The following is a 21,030-nucleotide window of genomic DNA, read 5'->3' as shown; positions in this document are numbered from 1 at the left end:
TATGACCCATTGTGAAGTTGCTTGAAATCACCTAGTACCTTTCTCACTTCTTTATTCTTTCCAGGTTGCTTGGTTATCCTGATTTTTGTGTTAGGTGTTCAAACTTCTACTATAGAGAAGAAACACAGGAGGAGGAATTGGAAACCCAGTCCTCCAGTCTGCAACTGATTCAGCTGCTGGGAGGAAGAACTAACCAGCAATAAGTGGTGAAAGCAATGGAAAAAAATCTGTGATTTTATTGGCAGATGGCAAGTGTCATTTAATGTAGACAAACTAATAATTAAACAGGGAGCAAGGAGGCCAGCCCAGCAATGTGTCTAGGCAGAAAGTAATCTTCTAACACAGAGATCAAGAAAAGGATTTAAGGATTATTCTTGAAAAATCATTAGAACTATCAGTCTAGTGCAGAGTTCCGGGAACAAAAGCAAACACTCTGTTAGCAAAGAGAAAGCACAGAAACTGGAGGCGCACTTGTTAGCTTAAAAAGGACTTGTTTGATCTAGTCGGGAATATCATGGTGTTAACCATTTTGAGGCAAGAAGGTGATAGAAAAATGATAAAAACTCAAGAATCAATGTATCCACTTATTTAAGAGGTATGCAAACTTAAATGCCTTCAAAGACCAAGCAGGTAGGTAAATGTGTGAGCTGTTATAGTAAGACTTTTGGGAATGGTGGGAACTGAGTCAGAATGAAGGGTGCTCACAGGCTTCTAGATTCACACTCACATACAATGTAGCAATCCCACAAAACACATTTGCCTGCATAATTCAGCTCCTTGGTCACCAGTGTGGATCTCTGGCTACAAAAGTGTACTATTGTGCCTGTCTTCAGGTTCCTTCCTGATCTCAGGGTCTCTGGAGGATAGAATAGTGTGTTATTCAATCTTGTATCCTGCCTGGCATTCCACAGCATACTTTGTCCCATGAAGACTGCCTGAAAATATTGCAACAAAGAAGGAGCTCCGTGCTGTATGGAGCAGAATATGCTGCCGACAGTTGCTGGGCCTGTTACTCAGGGGCTGCTGTGTCTCAAGTTGCATGTCTAAAAGAGCTCTTGAGTGGGCCCAAAAGCCCACTCTGTGCTTGACTCAGCCTCACAGTACCAAATTTACATGTGGTGCGTAAATTATTTCTGTCTCTGTTCTGCATGTTCTTCATCTGCCTGTTCCTCTCACCAAGCATGGCCTTTCTTCATCCCAGATCTTTGTCTTCCCTTCTTTAGCAATATAAAAAGGACTTTCTCAGTTGTTTTTTTCCTTTTCTGTCTTCTCATCCTGGTTTGTTTTCATCTCACCTTTCCTTTTTCTCATTATATCTGTGCTACAAAAGATCAAGACAAAAACAATCTCAATGAATTATATCCTCCAGAAGTGTGATATTCTGGCTAGCAGAGTTAACAAGACACTCTACTCCTTCAAATAGCACAATCCTTTTTTGGTAGTTAATAGAAATAGGCTAATAATTAAGGAGTACATTGAGGTGAGCATAGATCACATATAGAGAAGTTGAATCACTATGTTGTATACCTGAAACTAGTGTAATATTGTGTGTCAACTACACTCAAACTACAAAATATTTAGGGGCATCTGGGTGGTTCTGCTGATTGAGCAGGGTCATGATCTCAGGGTCCTGGGATTAAGCCCTGTATTGGGTTCTGGGCTCAGCAGGGAGTCTGCTTGGGATTCACTCTCTCCCTCTCCCTTTTTCCCTTCTCCTCACACAAATAAATAAATAAATCTTTAAGAAGCATACCATTTAAAATGAGAGACTAGATGAAATAATCATTTCTTCCGGCGCTAAATAAAAAAAAATCATTACAAGAACTCAGAGAATGGAAGACTGCATATAAATAAACTAAAATGTGTAGTAGAAATTCTGAATGCTACGAGATTTCAGAGTATGAAGGTATTGTTCTGTGTAGGCATAGTCAAAGACATTTTTGCTGAAGAAGGTGGGATTTGAAGTAGGTATTAAAAGATGGGAGTGATTTGGGGCCATAGCTATCATGACACCTTCTTAAAAGCTTATTGCTTTGAAGTTTTGAATTAGAAGATGGGCAAAGAGGAGGAGAAAGGACTCTGAAAGAATAAAAAGCAAGATCAGAAGTGCCAATGCAAGAATGTGCTGGAGAGGTATGGACAATGTGGGTATTTTCACGATAAGGGTGTGTACTGGTCCATGGTGAAAATTACTTTTGATTATGTAGGTTGGAACAATATTAGGGAAAATCTGAAAATGGAAGGGTGTAGTTTTGGTTTGGTACTATAGGCAATAGCGAGGCCTTACATGTTCTTACAATAGTGTTTGAGGTTCATTAGTCTGATGGTGCTAAGTAGGCTGTGTAGGAAAAAGAAGAGAATAAAGTTAGGGAGATTAGGCAGGAGGCCTCAACTTGGATAAAAATAGTTCCATATATTTTTACATTTCCTTATGAGTTAGAAAGCTTCCAACAAACCCACAAAAGAGGCACTCATAACAAGCCTTGGAGGAAGGTAGGGAAGATATTAATATTTTTATTCTACCTGAGAACTGAGATTCAATCTAGATTTGTCCAAAGTCATAAAGTTGGTAAATGGTGTTTTTGGAACTCAGACCTACTTTTTGCCTTTTTAATCTCTAAGTCAAGCATTCCTGTCATTAAGAAACAGAGATGAAAGAGGAGGTTTCAAATACTGAAAATGAATAATCTACACAACTTTATGAGGTATATGAATCATAATTCACATTATGTAGTAGTAAAAGTACTGGCCTGAATATCAAGAAATGTAAATCCTAATACTTGAGTTAATGTAATCCAGTGTGACCTTAAATAAATGCCTTCTATTGTGAGCTTCTTCTTACCAATCTGCAACATGGCGGTTGCACACAAAATTCTCTTTCAATTCGTTCTGGCTCACCAGTCTTAGAGTTTGTGAACGAATCATCAGTTAGCCAAATCAAGTTAGCCAAGATGACCAAATGAAGTTGGTATCATAGCAATTAAGAAAACTGGCAAACAGAGTCAACTTGAAGGCCAGGGATGATGAGCTCAGGTTTACATATCAAGAAAAAATTAAAAGGAGTGTTAGGCAGAATAACAGCTCCCTCAGTGTGGCCACCTCCTCATCCCTGGAACCTATGAATGTCCCTTTACATGGAAAATGAAATTGCATATATAATTAAGACAAGTATGTTGACATAAGGATTATCCTGGATTATGTGGGTGGATCCTTATAAGGGAAAGAAGAAGGAAGGAGAGTCAGAAAAGATGTGGTCATAAAAGCAGAGGTGAGGCAATTGCTGGCTTTGGAGATGAAAGAAGGACATGAGCTAAAATCTTTCCAGATCTATAGGAGGCAGGGAAATGACTCTCTCATAGAGCCTCCTGAAGGAACACTGCATTGTTGATACCCTGACACCTGCTGAGACCCATTTTGGAATTCTGACTTCTAAAATTTTAAGATAATAAATTTGTGTTGCTTTAAGCCACTAAATTTGTGGTAATTTGTTATAGCAAAAATAGGAAAAAAGTACAGGAAGTCAGTAGGGAAGGATGACTAATATTTATTTAGTACCTTTTGTATATTGGGCATTGATATCACAATAAGTTTTTTGCAGAAACAGTATGCTATTTTACATATCAGGAAAGTAAATCTGATAACTGAAGCAACCTGCCCAGGGAAGGATTGAGCTGGTAATTCAACTCTGCTTTGTGCTGTGTGACTGCTTTTTCTATCACACAATTTCTGGTATGAAAGGCAAAGTGTGCACAAAGCTTACACAGTTACTTAACCCCATAGTGCTGGAACATCAGGAAAAATGTGATATAAATCAATGAACCAGAGTCTTGGGAATTGGGAAGACCTCCACAAAGATCTAGCAACATGAGGCAGAGAAGGGCCAGCACTAACCACCTATTCAGAAGCAGGTACTTTTTATACACATTATTTCATTAAACCACCACAAATCACACCATGAAATAAGTTTTATTCTCCCTATTCTTATGGTTGAGGAACTGAGGCATAAATAAGAAAGAACATTGCCCCCAATACCAGAGCTAGTCAATGACAAAGCTGGGATTTAACTACAAAACTTACTTCCTATGAATATAAAAATAAAAACTTTTAATCTTTTTTTAAAAAGAGGAAAATCCAGAAAAGGGCATTATTTCAACATCACTTAAAAATATATGATCCCCATGCCTCCAAACATGCATAGAAGATTGTAATTGGCTTGAGGTCATGGATGTTTATAAAATTATTTTTCTCCAGGGTGCTTATAACAGTCTTGAATATATTATAAGCACTCAATGTATACCCATTAAGTGAAATCAGTCAGGGGGATAGAGGGACTTCTGTATAAGTTTAACTAAGATGTCTGGAACTCCTCTGTCTAGAAGGATGGTGGTAGAGATCTGATGGGACCCAAATGTAACATGGTATGCCGTTCCCACTTAAAGATTCCCCCCATGACTCCAACTATTACTCATTTCCTATTTCTCCTTCCTAACTTCCCCTAATGTATGCATTAATCTCAAGCACTTGGGTGCTTGGTCACTTAGTTTTGCATTTTACTTCATTCTCTTGGCATTGGTGGCAAGGGCTGCCACTGTCTTCAGCATCAAGCCTAAGTTTCTGGTTACCACTTTTCCCTCTCTCATCTTTCCTCTCCAGCCTTACCACTTGTCCATGCAAACTCTTGTCTCTTGTTAGCCTGATCCCCTGCCTGGAGCCATGGAATCCCTGCCTCACACCAACCACCCCCTCTTACATAGGTCATTCTTGTTCATTGTGCCAATGTTTTTGATTAATTCTCTCCTCCCCCACAATACCTTCTTTAACTCTTCTCTCCCACATTCTCTAATCCTTTGTTATTATTGCCTGTACCCATGTAATTTACACTTAAAATAAAATAAAAATTTCTCATCATCATGCACATGCTTCTTTCTTCAATCTCACAGTTATTTTTTTCCTTCAATTTTTTTTTTATTGTGGTAGAATACACATAACATACAGTATAACATCTTAGCCATTTTTAAGTTCAATGGTATAAAGTACACTCACATTTTTGTGCACGCAACACCACCATTCAGCTCCAGGATTCATCTTGCAAAACTGAAACTCTATATCATAGTTTTCTTTTGGTCCACTCTCCCTTTTGTCTAGTAGGCACTTACACACTGGCCTCTTGTCAGGTTCTCCAGCAGGATAAGCAGTTCATAGCTCAGGCCCTGAAACTTATAATTTTCTCCATCTGGGAAGCATTTTCTGTTATTACTCCCACTCCCACCCCATGGTCAACCAAGACTGCCCCTCCCCATCCTTGGTCTCAACTTAAATGTCACTTTTTCATTGGCTTCCTGATTTCTCATGTTTCAGTAGATTCCCTACTATCCTATAAAACTAGCCAACAAAACACCTCTTGGATATTTTTTTAAAGCTTTTAGAAATACTTTGTTTTCATTCTTATAATGGTTTACTTGTTCACAGTCTGCTACTTCAACTCAACTGTAAGCTTCATGGGGGACACAACCATGACTCTTTTATTCTCAGTTTCAAGTAGGGTACCTAACATGAAGTAGGCACTTAGATATTTGCTGATGGATGAATATCCTATATCCTATCTCTAATTGTTTAAATTTTAGCTTCACTTCAGGACTTATTTATAACGCTGTTTTGTTAACTATTATTTGTAGGTGTTTATTTTATGCCTTCAATGACTGTGGTTTGTAGAAATTATACTTCATATTTCTTCACAACAAAGGAAGTTAGATACATTTTCAATAAACACTTGCTGAATTAAGTTAGACTTAATTTATTTTTGTGTCTGTCACATTCTGAAATACTACACCAGGAAACATGTCTAAAATGTGAAGGAGATACCACTGTGGGATTTCCTATGACTTGAGTACCAGTGATAATGGTTAGGGTCTGAAATCAACACTAAACATAAGAGCTGTGTATGCTCGAAATTTTCTTTGTTTTGGAGACATCATATCAGCTTGCCAAAAGACCAACTCACCAAGCTTTTCCTCTAGTATCAGATCAAATCTTTTATCTTTGGTTGAAGATCAGAGAAGGGACTTGGCTTGAATTTGGGGGCCATATCATTGGACAAATACAAATCTTTAAATTCTAAAATCATACTTGGCCTGGCAAGATAATCACATGAGAAACTAAGGAACCAAGTCCTACTGTGGAAATAGCATATTTCCATTACTCATTTCAAACTCTCTGTGAAGGCATATACCCTTTCTCTGAAGTGGCCTATATGGTTTGATTTATTATGCTTGCTCCTTATTTTCTTTTGGTTGAACATGAATAGTTGATTTCACATAAGTGGATGTATGATGAACTTGTCCTGTACTCTGCTCACTGGGAAGTTAACTCATGGATCTCATTATCCTTCCTTAGAAAACATAGTGGATCAAAGTATAAGAAAGTTTAAGAAGGGCTTAAATCAATCCACAGATAATGGAATTCTTAAGAGACAGACACTTTTACAAAATACTTCTCAGTGGTGTGACTGCCCAGAAGAAATATGGATATGCCTACCCCTTCATTCACACATAGCTCTGCAACCCCTCATGTGTGCACATTCCTCATCCCACCAAAAAGACTCCTGTAAACATTTATTGTTTTTCTCTCCTTTCTGTCCATGTTCATACCATTCTCCCCACAGCTGTCATCACTGTGTAGGTAATTACTTGAACTAGTTTCTTTGCTATGTTTCTTGAACTGCTTTATGTAAATACAAGAAAATAGGAATAGATAATCTTCTGCCCCTCCCCTTTTTACAGAAAACATAACATGCTTTATTGTTTTGCACCTCACTCTTTTTGTATAACAAGGTGTTCTGTAACTCTATCTATAACATTAAAAAGAAAACCATAAATTTTCAATATTACTGCATACAATTTTGTCAAGTGGATGTGCCACAATTTACTTAACTAGTATTCCTTTGGACTGATACCTGGGTCTTTTTTCTCCTCATTTTTCTTCCTATTATAAACAAATTAATACTACATGTATAACCTTGTCCACATGTAATTTCTGACATGTGCATATTTATCTGTAGGATAACTTCCCATAAGAGGGTCTGCTGTCTCCGAGGATGATTGGATTAGTAATTTTGATAGATTGTGCCATATTCCCTTCTATAAATATTGTACCATTTTGTAACACCAGCATGAATGTATGAAAGTCCTCACACAAAGTTCATTTCTTAAAATCAAATATAGAAATGAAGCTTTTAGGGATAATGGGTTCCATGAGCTTACTCCACTGTGCTCAAAGAAGTCCTATTTCTATAAAGACTATAGACACAAGAAATAAAATTGATAAGGATAACATCCACCTGCTGGTTTTGAGAGACTTTATGGAGGCTCAAATTAGGAAAACCTGGTGAAGAATGTATGCAAAAGCCCCTTCATTATGTTTTTTTGGGGGCATATCTCCATGTTGTAACTCAAGTATTCTGTCTCCCTACGTATATCAGCATCATAACGGGCCCCCTCTAGTGACAAGAACAATAAGACTGACTTCATTTCAAGAGGCCAATAGCTGCCTGGCCCAGGACAATGGAAGGGTAAGTGGTTTAGGCTTGGAATTAGGCCAGTTTAGATTTTAATCCATAGCCACCTTACCTCCTATGGGTGTGACTCTGGGCTAGTCATTTGGGTAACTGGAGGCTGTTTTCCAGCTATTAAAATGGAGATACTAGTCCCCATGCCTTTGTGGACTGTTGTAAGATTAACTGGAATGATGTTTGGGATGGTGTCTAATATATAATAGCATTTAACACTAAATCTCCCTTTTGCCTTTCTGAAAGTAGCAGAGAATTGGGAAGAAACACCACAAAGGTCTCTCTTAACCTGAAACTGTGTGCCATAATTTCCATATATTAAATCTGTTTTACCTTACCCATAGAAGAAGCTCTAAAAATTCATTTACTCTTACACTACATGTAATTCAAACATGCTTTGTAGTTTGACTTCCCAGCCTATGTCAAAGTGGAAGTAAAAGGAGCCAAAGTTGTTAACTGACTGAACTACAAAAAACCCAGAAGTTAAAAAAACAAAAGTATGCAGTAGGCCTGGGGTGGCTCCTTAGTAGACTCATGGATAGACAGAAATTCTTAGCATAAGGCTACATTAAGGCCAAGTCATCAAGAAAAGGTTAACTAGTGTGCTCTTAAGAAAGCAGTCCAGTGGTCAGTGATTTTCTTTTTCTTAATTTCTTCCCTGTTTACTAAAGAATCAAGGTATCTCTGTAATATATCATTGGTTTTATAAAGATTTGCATAATCAAATGTAAAATACAATTTTTGGAGGGGAGGGCATTTGAAAGGGTAAATTTCAGTTATCTCAAAAATTAATTCAATTCCCCTATTTGACCAAAATTTATTGAGTGCTCACTATGTGTTCAGCACGTGGCTAAGCTCTGGACTTATTTGGTATGCTAACTACCCCAAAATTCTGGGTCAAAAAAATTTTATTCAAAGCACAGTCCAAATTTATGTGAGCCTTTCATTGAGTCTTCAAGATAGCTTTATTACCATTGTAACTGTTTTTAATTTTAGAATCTTCTGGGTTTCACAATGTACCCCCTTCCACAGAAGTCAGAATGATAAAATTGTTCAAACAGCAAATGTAAAGTTGAAATCACTTGATAGCCTGCAAATCTTATATATCTACTTGAAATTTCAATTGTAATAAACCCTTTTGATTCAGTCTCACTTGTCAGCTTTGTACAGTAAGTGTAATTTACTTAGCTAATTTCACTAGTAGATTATGTTCTTTCAGGGCACGGAGAAATAGAATCATAAATATATCATTGCTGCTTTCTTTTGTATCTCATTTCATAGGCTCACACGCTTAAACAGAGAAAATATACTTGAAGACACAAATTAATTGTACTTGTTTCCTAAAAACTTTTCATTTTTAAATGCCAACATTTATTAGTTACCAAATCTACTGAATGACAGAATTTAAGTAACCGTAGGTTGGTACTATGCAAACATAATTATGACAGCAATAATAATAAAAATATCAGTTATAATTTACTTAGTATTTACTACCTATCAGGCATCATGTTGAGAGTTTCAAATGGATTCCCGCTTTTAATCCACCCACCCACTTTTCAGAGAAGGCATGTTATTATTTCCATCATACAATGGTGGAAGCTGAGGTTTAAGGAGGTTATCCTGCTCACATTCATGTTAAAGAACAAAAATTCAACCATGTAAATGCAAAGATCTAACTGGTTTTATTAAATGATTCATGAATTGGGAAGCAGCTCATCTAGCAAGTAGAAGGGAGGTCCAAGGGGTTCTATAGAATGGAAGGTTTTTATAGGAAAGAAGATGTGCAAGGAAATTACTAGCAAAAGAAAAGGAAGAGTTGTACGAGGCATCGCCACTTTGCCTTAGGTGCAAGGGCAGGGGTTCTTATTAGGTAGATTACCACATCTTCCTTTGGGGGATGGAGAAGTCCATATGACAAATCACGTCATTGGTGTTGCTCAGAAAATTTTTGATTATCTGGTTAAGACTACATTTCTGCAGGAGGTTGAAACTGCAATGAGATATTAAGCCCTGGTTTGGTGACTAAGTGATGCCATTTGGGGCCTGTGGTTTCCTTTTTACCATTCGCATTATTATTATCATGGAACTGGGATCCAGACTTAGACAGTCCTAATCTACACTTAATCCATCTTTCTAAAATATTATTAATTCAAATTCTGTAAAGAAATAGAATGGCACTATATTTGGAAGTATCCTTACCTGCTGGCTCTAAGTTTTACTACCATAGGAACAAAGGGGCTTAAATCATAAAATGAAATAAAGTTACAGTTATGTGACTTGTTTCCAAAAGAGGATTTTGTAACTACTTCTCCTCCTTTCTCCTTATCACTCTCCCGAATGGCTAGGGTAAAAATTCTCTATGAGTACTTTTTGTAGTCTTCATAGGATTTACCTTAACATAAATACTCATGAAAAGCTGTATTCTAAAATATGGAATCCTTGTTTGTCCTGCCACCCCCAATTAACTAGGTGCTATAGCATTAAATACCATATGCCTCAAAATAATACTGAAAATTTCAAAGACACCTTTCTTCCACAGAACTTCAGTGCAAATATTACCTAGTTTGTTCTCAACATTCCAAAGAAAATAATGGTATTCTTAGGTTTTACCTAAGAGAGGAGTAGACAGAATCAGAAAAATTAGTATGAAAATCTGGTGAGGTCAAGGAGAGAATTCAGAGTTTAAAACTTTCTTCTATTTTTAACTTCAAAATATCTCTTTTACTTGATCAGTAACAACTGTAACCATGTAGTTTGCTTTGTCTGGTTTCAAATATACTTTCACTAGAAGATCATTGTAATTCAAATCCACTCAGTGGTGCTTCACTTTTGTAATTTGTTAAGATTAAGTAGTGTACCTTACACCTGTTTTAATGATATCACACATTGATAACATTTTTACTCATTTAAAGCCATGTTTACTGATAAAGCTTTAGCACCAAAAAAATTCCAAAAGGCAGTCTTCACACATTCAAATAACTTGCAAAAGTAATTGATACAGCTTAAACCCTGACTAGCTCTGAATTTTAGAAATTAAGGTCACATAATTTTAAAATCACATACTTAAAAAAAGTTGGTAGAGCACATTCCAGTGATGAAGAAAATATTCAAGGTCACCAATGCCAATTCAATCTTTGCTCCGATGTTCAAGACACAATAGGCTGACTTTTAAATGGACTTTGGAGTTTTCTTAAGAGAACGATGGAAACTTTATTACTAAAAACGGTAAAGTTGTCATTGACAAGAAAATCAGGGGGTCAACAGAGGAGGGAGGTGTCCAAATACAAGTGAGCATCAGTAAGTTGTATGTGGGATTCTAAACTGACTTATGTAATTTCTCAAGACCCCCAAATAAGAAAAGAGTAAGAGAGAATTTTTAAAGGAAAAAAAAAAAAAAAAAAAAACCCCCAAACAACCAAAGAGGTGAGACACAGCCATTTTGATGAGGGGTGGGGGGGGAGTGCCTAACTACTCAATGAGGTCATCCTATCTCCCGGAAGTGACACGTAATCACCTGCTTTGCACTAGCTCCGCCCCTTCCCTCAGAGGTCCCGCCCCTCCGCCAGCAGCCGGGAGGGTGTTAGGGGGCGTTTCTCCAGGAGGAAAGCTGTGAGCTGCGACGCTGAGGAAGGGGACCCCAAAACGTCTGGCACTGCCCCCTCCAGGGATCACTTTGGACCGCATCACTCGGCCCAGCGGGATTCAGAAACGCCGAGGGGTCAACCTGATGGGTTTCGGGGTCAACGGAAGAGGGGAAGGGGAGCCCTGGCGGGGAGAACCCCCCGGTCCCCCGCCCAGCAGCTGAGGCACAGGAGGGCGGCCATCTTGGCCGGGAGGGTAGGGCTGGGGAGCTGCGGGCGCCGTGCGATTGGGGGGCTCGCCCGGAAGTGACGCCAACTACCCGGAAGCGGAGGGGGTTCCCTGGCCCACTCCCCCCTCGTTCGTTTGCTCCCCCGCTTCCTCCCCGCCCCCCTTCCTCTCCATTCGTTTCCCCCCCTCCCCGTTCCCTGCCTTCTTCCCCCCCCCCACCCGTCCCTCCCCCCCCAACCTCCGGATCTGGGAAGAGAGTCAAGATGGCGGCGAAATCCGATGGCGGTGGCGTGGGGGTGGGCTTCGCCCAGCTGCACAACCTGGACGAGGCGGTGGGCAGCGGCGGCGAGGAGGACGGGGAGCCCGGGGGAGGCGGCTGCGGCGGCGGCGGAGACGGCAGCGAGCCCGGCGAGAGCAGCTCTCTGCACATCTGCCACTGCTGCAACACCTCCTCGTGCTACTGGGGCTGCCGCTCCGCCTGCCTGCGCTCCCTCCTGGGCAAGAAGCCGCGCCGCAGCGCCGCCGCCGCCGACGGGGGGGACCAGCCGCTGCAGCCGCCCGCGGCCGCCGGCGCAGACCACCACCCCCCGACGCCTGCCACTCGGCCACAACCGCCGCCGCCGCAGGTGGAGCGGCCGTGGCTCGACTGCCTGTGGATCGTGCTGGCGCTGCTGGTCTTCTTCGGGGACGTGGGCACCGACCTGTGGCTGGCCCTCGACTACTACCGCAAGGGGGACTACGGCTTCTTCGGGCTGACCCTCTTCTTCGTGTTGGTGCCGTCGCTGCTGGTGCAGAGCCTGAGCTTCCGCTGGTTCGTGCAGGACTACACGGGCGGCGGGCTGGGCGCCGTGGAGGGGCTTAGCAGCCGGGGCCCCCCCATGATGGGGGCCGGCTACGGCCACGGCACCGCCCGCGGCGGCCCGGGCGCGGGGGGCTCGGCTACGCCGGGGGCGCAGCGCCTGTGCCGCCTCTCCGTGTGGATCTGGCAGTCGGTCATCCACCTGCTGCAGATGGGGCAGGTGTGGAGGTAAGAGCACTGCGGGGGTGGGGGCGGGGGCCTGGGCTGCCGGCTCTGCTGAGGGCCCCGCGGGAGAGGCCAGAGACCTCCGAGTGCGTTCCGCCCTCGAGGTGCCTCGCAGTTGGGCCCCTCGGACGGGTCTGGCCCAGGGTCTTGAAGGAGGGGTTTGCCGCGCACTTTCCCTGGCGTCTCAAAAAGACCATCGTTTGATCTGGATCCCTGGCCACGCCTTTTGGCCCTGGGAGGCCCCAGTCCCGCTGTTTGTCGGCTTCCCTGGTTCGCACTTGCCCGAGACCCTGCCTCAACCTTCCCTTTACTCACATCTCTGTAGACCTTTGTATTCCCGTTGTCCCTTTCCCCTGTATCCCAAGGTAACCAGCCGTTTTAGCGCTATTTATCTGCACCCCAGCTCGTCTTCGGGGCGGGGGGGAACCTTCCTTCTTCCAGCCGGTTTTGCACTCGGTTTTGTCCCCCGGTGAGACATCTTCCCCTCTTCCCCCGTCTTCTCTCCGCAGTGGCCTGTGTGGGGCCCTGCCTCTCCTTTTAGCACTCCTTTATTCCACGCCTCCAACCCCCTTCCTGCAATCCTATCCCCTGCAAATGACTACAAGCCGCTTCTTTGCTTGAAGGAAAAGGGACTTTTTTTTTTTTTTTTTTTTTTTTTTTTTGGTGTGTGGATTAGACGTGCCCTTTTCTTGGTAACAGGTAAAATTGTGTAGTATATGGTGGATGTAAGCGTTTGTTTTAAACTCTCACCTCCAGAAAGTCAATCCGCCACCTGGACACCTATTCTGGAGGAACATTGTTTTAGGTAGCCAGGTCAGTGCATAGGTGATTTATGTTTACGCGAGCCCCAAGCTTGGCCCTGCAGCCCTTTTCTCTTTTGTAAATTTCCCCTGGTAAGTCCCTCAAAAACCACTTGCAAATGTTCTTTTGGCAACTAGCCTTAACTGGCTAAACTAGGGAGATGATCCCGTTAAAATCTTGGTACATCTGTGCCCTCCAACTTAAACCGGCTTGAGTGTATTCTGGAAACTGAGTTTGTAAGTAAACATTTGCAAGAGAAAAAAAATCTTTACTGAAGATAAATAGCACAGAGCTCTTCAGGTACATTGCCTCTGTGAGAAGACATTTTGCCTAGACTGCCCAGAGTTCTGCACCTACCAGGAGATTTTAGGTGCTATGCATTTCAGTTAACTGAGATGTGCTTAGGTTAACTGAAGTAAAAGTTCATTGTGTTTTAAATTGTTTGTCCAGATCTCTTTTCACAGTTTTAAATAAAAATGTTTCAGAATGCATGGGATTGAATTAAGTCAGATCCTGAGAGTGAATGCAAGAAGTTTGTCCTATGGAATTTGTATGCAAATTCAGGATGAGGGTCGAATGAGTGGTTCTTGATTTTCCTGGTGCTCCCAGGTTTGTTTATTGGTCTTCCTGGACTGATCTGAGCAGACTTTTTTTTTTTTCCCTTGCCCCCTAGCTGTATTTGTCTGCAAATAATTGGTTTCCTGCCAAGTTTATAAGAAGGGGCTAGGGAGATAAAATAGGGAAAAAATGATTTATTAACTTTTGGCAGTTGTGAGGGTAGCTTGGGGTTAAGTAAAATTTTGAAACTGTTTTGAATTTGAAATCTATATCTAAAAACATCCCTGAACACCCAAATCCGTATTGAATAAAAGGTAGTGTGTTTGATACTGGGGGTACTTTTTTTGATTTCTTGCAGATGGGTAAGATGCAAAAGAATGAAGGGGAAAGGAACAAGAAGAATGGGGGAAGAGGAAGGTTTTGAAAGACTAGTAAAATTTAACAGCATATATTTAGTAACTAGGTTTCTTCCATACAATCCAAAATCTTGTATCTCTCCCTATCTTTGACTCCTAAGTGTAGGCAGTCAGAATCTTCTTGTCAGGTTAAATTTCCTGAGAGAATTGTTTCTAATGTAATCCATCCTAGATATTTATTAGTAATAAGCTTTTTGGACATAATGAAATGGAATTCGGTTTCACAAATTTTTTAGGCAGAGCAGTTTTTCCCCACTGACCTCAATCTTAATTGTATTTGGGCAAAGTAAGAAGTCTAGATGTTGGAACAAACTGAGAAGTACATTTTAAGCATAAATTTAGGTTTTATAGTTGTTTAAAATTGGGTAGTGCATTTATTTCCCAGATCTTCATTGACCTTTCAAGATTTATAGTGGTATACAAATATATTTTTAAGAGATGCCTGTGATTTTAGTATGTTTAAATTGTTTTTCAAGATTAAAATATGTCTAACTATTTCATAAAGTTTTGAAAGTATGGAGTATTCAAAGGTATGTGAATTCAGTTAAGTTATTCTTAAATAGCTATACTTCAGAAGAAATACTTGCTGAAGAAGGATTTTATTTATTTCAGATTTTTTTAGAAAGCTGGATTTGCTTGAAATATTCCAGGAGCAGGGTCCAGTCTGTCTTTACTACCTGCTAGGCATGGGGCTACCTGCAGATCATTCATATGAAATGCTTTAGAGAAAGGTTCTTATCTTTGTTTTTGTTTTTTAATCTCTTGGCAAACCGTTATTTATCAGTGTGTATAACCATATGTCCTCTCAGTTTTTACTACAAATTTTTTTGGATTACAGTTGTTCCCATAACTATATTTGCTACTTAAATTTTGATATTTCATATGGTCACGTGATAGGTTAAGGCCTAGGAATTATATCGCTGATTTGGGCCACATTTCTAAAGAAAAGACGTTGGGAAAGTTGTATTTGGTTAAAACTAATTCCATTAAACCACAAATACCTGTCTCTTCACATTCCTTTTTTTTTTTTTTTTAAAGTAAAGTTACCTGACTTTTTTGCTTGGACAAGTCTCAGTGCATATTAAGAGAATTTAGTTTTCCTTGATAGTTCTCTGTGTGGCGCCTTTCCTGTCGAGATGGAGCATATTTGATAGCTGTTTATTGAATGAGTTTATAGAATATAAGACAATATTTTTGGCTAGGCTGGAATTGGAGCATGGAAGAGTAGTTGTAGGATGATTTGGTTTCATGAACCTCCTTTTGTAGAATATTAGTTTATTATTAAGGTCTATTTAATTCATGCTTTGCCCTTACTAATTACTTAGCATGTAGCTTACAGTGTAGCTTTATTTTTCAGGTGCTTTTTCCAGGGATAGAAGGTATATGAGTCACTCATAACAGGAATATGAGTCACACCAAGCTCCGGTTTAGTGAAAGTTTTGTTATTAGAAAGTGTGATCATTTTCTTGGAGGGTTAGACCTTAGAAACAATTTGATTCCGTTTGCATATTTGCATTGTTGTGAGTTTGTTTATTCAGTGTATTGGCCTTTCTTTGCTTCTGTGCTAACTTCAGAGGGTGGCCAGTGTGTGTTGGCAGTTCTTTGTAGTCACGAAGCAACAGCTCTTTGACTGAAATTTCATCTCATGTCATGATACCCCAGCCAGATCATCAATCTCTCTATTTATTTTTATGGGTGTACTTAAGCCCTTCTATTTCACAAAGTGAAAGAGGAATTTATATAAAATCTTAAATAGTATTAGCTTTCTTAAAGTGAACATCAGTCATCCTTTCTTTTGGAATATAGTGTGGGGTGGAGAGTTGCCTTCAAGGGAGAAGAAAGAATAAGGCATTTCACATGTCATAATTGCCCCATCAAATCTACAAATAATGAAAAGCTTTGTTTTCCCCAATTTTTTATTTTCTTCAAGATTTATTTGTTTATTTGTTGGGGGGGACAGGAAGGGAGGGTGTATAGGGTGGGGTAGAGGGTGAGGGAGAGAAAAACTTTAGTAAACTCCTCACTGAGCATGGACCCCTACACAGGGCCTGATCTCATAATCCTGAGATCATGACTTGAGCCAAAACCAGGAGTTAAATGGTTAAATGACTGCGCCATCCAGGCACCCCCTCCCCCATTTTTTCTGTTTTAAGACTGGAGTAATATCAGGACAGAACTCAGTGAATCAGCAGCAGGTGTTTCTTGGCTGGTGAAGATGCTTTGTCTTTATTCCTTCTTCACTCCCCCCGCCCTCCTTCCCCCCCACAATGTATAGGGATATTACACATATTAAGGGCCTTTGTTCTTGTTGAATCTTTTAGAATAGTGGTCCTTAACTCTGGCTGAGGATAGAATCTACTATAGCTTTAAAAGAGAAAAAGAATATACTGAAGGTCCCAGGGTGGGATCCATGCAAGCTTATTTCTAAAAGCTTGATTATATGGACAGCCAGGCTTGAGAAACACTTTGGAGTTGCTTCAGCTTATTCCAATTAGAAATTGTTGGATTTGTATTCTTAATAAATACGATGGAACAATTGGGAATGGAATGATGTGGTACTGTTAAGTTTAGTTCCTGGACACACTAACAATATAGACTTATTTTAGAAATGTGAGTGTCTTGAAAAAGTATTTGGAGCTGTTGCAAGTGTATATACTTATGGTACTCTTTTCTTCTTTGAGCTGAGTATGATCTTGTTCTAAAAGGATTCCTAAATTGAAAGCAGTCTTCAGTAAATGTAGCCCACTTCATTGCCTTGTGTGTGATCCAAGTGGTACTTTTATGATTATGTTACATGTAAAAGGTACATTAATTTTAATTTTGAAATGATTCTCAAGTAGGCTTGAGGTAAACATAACTGGGCTTACAAGAGGTGTTGGACTAAGTGATCTGTAATATTCCTCTAGCTCTAAGATTTTGTGATTTAGGAATGGCAGTGTTACCTTACAAATAAGGAAATTTCATTCGTATGGGGACAGAGTACCAGTCACAGTCAAATGAAGATTATATACATGCTTTTGTGTGTTGTGTAGGTGACTTTATATATTTGCTTATTACTAAATGGCATCTCAATATTTTAAAAATAATTTTTTTTATCTGTAAGTTCAATGGAATTTTGTTTCAGAAGAAACTCAGTGGGGTTTTTTTGAGGGTAAACTTAAGAAAAATTGATCTGAGAAAAGTAAATATTTTTGTGTAATCAAAAAAGTCTTGTTGGAAAATGTTGAGATTTACCAGAAAAATCAGAAAATTTACGTGCTATAAAGTGTCAATAATTAGAACAGTGTGTGGCTGGCAGAGGAATTAGGTAGATAGGTAATAAAGCAGAATAAAGAGTGAAGTAAATAAATAGGTTTGCAGGAATTATGCAGGTAGATAATAAAGCATTTCTAATCCATGAATGGAAAAGGGGTTATTTAACAAATGACAGTGGGGTAAATGACTGCCCACATGGAGGGAGGAATTGATCTCTACCTTATATAAACAAAAATTCTGGAAAGATTAAAGGTGGAAACAGAAGATACTAAACCTAAAGGAAAATGTAGGATAATAATTTTGCAGGGGGGCAAGATGCTTTGATTCCATCAAAGAAAAAGGACAGGTACAACAGCATAAAGTTGTTCCCATCACCTGAAAAATCATAGAGATACATGGTGAGGGAAAGAGTTATATATTTAGATAAAGAACCACTTCCTAAAGGAGAGTGATTATGAAGAGAACCATCTCTGAAGAGTATTTGTCATTTTTGAGAGATTAGAAACAGTAAAAGTTGACATTTATGGTGAATTTTCAAGGGGAGGTGATGAAAAAAAAATGGCATGCTTTGAGTACCATTGCAACTGGTGATGAAGGATAGGATTTCCAGAATGATCCAGAAACAAAGCATCAGACTCTGTATGACAGAAGTCTAGCATTCTGGAAATCTAGAAGGCACATGTCAGAAGTCACAAGCATTTTTGTCTTGTAACATTATTTCCTTTGATTTTGCAAACTTTATCCAAAGTTATACTTATGTAAGTGATAAATTCTGGACTCTTGCAAACTGTGTCTTACATGTTGCCATTTTTACCCTGATCTGGTTGCTTTACAGTGTTCTCTCTGCAAACAAGTTTATGGCTGACACTTTAATTTACTCCCCCATGATGTTCTGTTTACCTGTTTTCTTCTAGTTAAAAGCCTGGATTTCTTACTTGTCTCAGAAAGTTAAAATTGGAAAAAAAAGTCATGAAGATATAGCATCATATTAAACGAAAGGTTCAGTGACTTTTGACATTTGATTGAAGACAACCTGCTATTTATTGTTATTGGAGTTTTTGTTTGTTTCTTTTGTTTTGTTTTTAAAGGACAAGACATATATACCATCATAGAAGGGGAACACTGGAGTTAAGAAATCATGGTTTATCATTCTACAAGTTACAAAAAAAAAAAAGTCTCTGGCCTTAATTTTCTTGTATTTATTAAATGAGGAGTTAAAGGTAGTGATCCTTAATGTCTCTTCAATTTTGAAAAGTTTATTATGCTATAGATATTAGCACTCTGAAGTTTTAAAGAAAAAATTTCTTTGCTCTGGTTAGAACAAATAATATATTTAAAAATGTATAGGTTTCCCAGGAACTGCTTTGAAATCTTACCATATGTTATTTTGATGTACTAAATACATTCTCATTATTTTCAATCACTTTGTAACCTGTAGAGGCATCTTATGTCTTTATGTAGTTAATGTTAAAATTTATCGAAGTTTAGACTTTCTGAGAAATGTGTTAATGCTGTTTACTAGCTGATTTTATGATTTACAATTTCAGCTAAAATTAGTCTTTTTAAAGTGCTCATTTTTTGTAATCTTCTGTTTTAAATTTTTTACTGTTAGAGTAAGCTAAAGCAATGCATATAAGTTATATATTTTGGAGGTGTTCTGAATTGCTTATTAAGATTAATTTCTTTATTGGGGAGGAACATCAAAATTGCCTACTGTAAATTATTATTTGATGTGTATGTATTCTCTAACTTTGAGAATTTAGTGTTTGTAAATTTTATTTTTTATTTTTTTTTTACCTGATAGCCTCTATGTGAGTTGTGAGCTCTTCTAGGAAATAATTCTAAGTGAATTTTGTTTTTGTTTTTCTTAGATTAAGCTGTAGGTACTTCTTTGATTCCAGGTGTATTTCTGGGTTTTGCTTGGAGGACTCACTTAGTATTGTTACAATGACATTGATACATTTCTACATAAGATTCAACTTCATATTTTTCTGTATATCTGATGTGGGTAGATCTTGGTATATTACATTATTTTAACACATCTTAAAACAAACCACTATATTCTAAGGTAACTTTGCTAACAAAGTTTCTTATATATCACTTTAATTTTGAAATAGCAGGGTTTTTTTTTTCTTTTTTAGATTTTATTTATTTATTTGACAGAGAACACAAGTAGGCAGAGAGGCAGGCAGAGAGAGGTGGGGGGGAGCAGGCTCCTCACTGAGCAGAGAGCCCGATGGGGGGCTCTATCCCAGGACCCTGGGATCATGACCCGAGCTAAAGGCAGAGGCTTTAACCCACTGAGCCACCCAGGTGCCCCTGAAATAGCAGTTTTTAAAGTAAATTTTTTATCAAAGAATAATAGACATACAGTGTTTTATTAATTTCAGGTGGACAGCAGAGTAATTTGATATTTCTGCTGTACATTACATTTCTGAGTCACATGTATTTATCACTGGAAGACTGTGCTCTTGATCCCCTTCGTCTGTATTGTCTTTCTCTGTTTTCTGTGTCTGAGCCTTTTTCTGTTTTGTGTTTTAGATTCCACATATAGAAGTGAAATCATTGACTTTCTTAGCATAATACCTTGTAGATTCATCCTTGTTGTCACAGATGGTAAGAGTTCATTTTCTATAGCTGGGTAATGCACCACATCTTGTCTATATATTCATCTATTGATGGATACTTAGGTTGCTTCCATGTCTGGGCTATTGTAAATAATACTTTTATGAACATAAGGATGCATATATCTTTTCATAGTGTTTTCGTTTTCTTTGGATGCATACCTAGAACAGGGATTGCTGGATTGTATAGTAATTCTGTTTTTAGTTTTTTGAGGAACCTCCACACTCTTTTCCATAGTGGCTGCACCAATATGCATTCCTACCAACTATGCATGGAGGTTCCCTTTTCTCCACAGCCTTGCCAATACTTGTTTTTTCTTGTCTTTTTGATAATAACCATTCTAACAGGCGTGAGGTGGTATCTCATTGTGGTTTTAATTTGCATTTCCCTGATGAGTAGTGAAATTGATCATTTTTTTCATGTGCTTGTTGGCCATCTGTGTGTCTTTGGAAGAATGGCTATTTGGGTCCCCTGTCCATTTTTTAATTGGAATGTTTATCTTTTTTGATATTGAGTTGTAGGATTTCTTTGTATATTTTAGATGTTAACCCCTTATTGGATATATTGTTTGTGACTATCTTCTCCCATTGCCTTTTCATTTTGTTGGTGGCTTTCATTGCTATGTAAAAGCCTTTTAGTTTGATGTAGTCCTGTTTGTACAAAAGCTTTTTAGTTTGTTGTAATCAAAACTTCTGAGTGCAATATTTTGGTCTTCCTTTTTTTAACTGAGGATGCTATTTCTGTTTTATTTCGGTTATCAGTTTATAGAGCATGGACTATATGCTCATTATCCATTTCTAGGAATATTCAGTTCACAGAAAGACAAGGAAGTTTTCTTTACAGCACTCTTGGAAGGAAAGTAGAGTTGGTTATTATTATTTACATTGGGGAGATGCTCTCAAGGAATCATAGATACATGAAATAGAAACTTTCTCTTTTAACCATTATGCTTCTTTTCAGTCCATCTTAAATACATT

The 21,030-nt window shown here is 39.0% G+C and overlaps 1 protein-coding gene across 1 annotated transcript in view; it reads left to right on the top strand.

Moving 5' to 3' along the window:
• Positions 1-11,106: 11,106 nt before the first annotated feature.
• Positions 11,107-21,030, top strand: part of XKR6 (XK related 6) — a 299,975-nt gene continuing 290,051 nt past the window's right edge. Inside the window, exon 1 of the mRNA XM_059177234.1 lies at positions 11,107-12,401. Within this exon, the coding sequence (XP_059033217.1) occupies positions 11,638-12,401 (764 nt within the window). The 5' untranslated portion in view covers positions 11,107-11,637. The remainder of the gene's footprint in view (positions 12,402-21,030) is intronic.

The sequence above is a fragment of the Mustela lutreola genome, chromosome 1 (genome assembly GCF_030435805.1).
Source record: "Mustela lutreola isolate mMusLut2 chromosome 1, mMusLut2.pri, whole genome shotgun sequence".
Classification (NCBI taxonomy): domain Eukaryota; kingdom Metazoa; phylum Chordata; class Mammalia; order Carnivora; family Mustelidae; genus Mustela; species Mustela lutreola.
The sequence above is the reverse complement of the archived record's forward strand: the minus strand, read 5'-3'. Positions and strand labels throughout refer to the sequence as shown.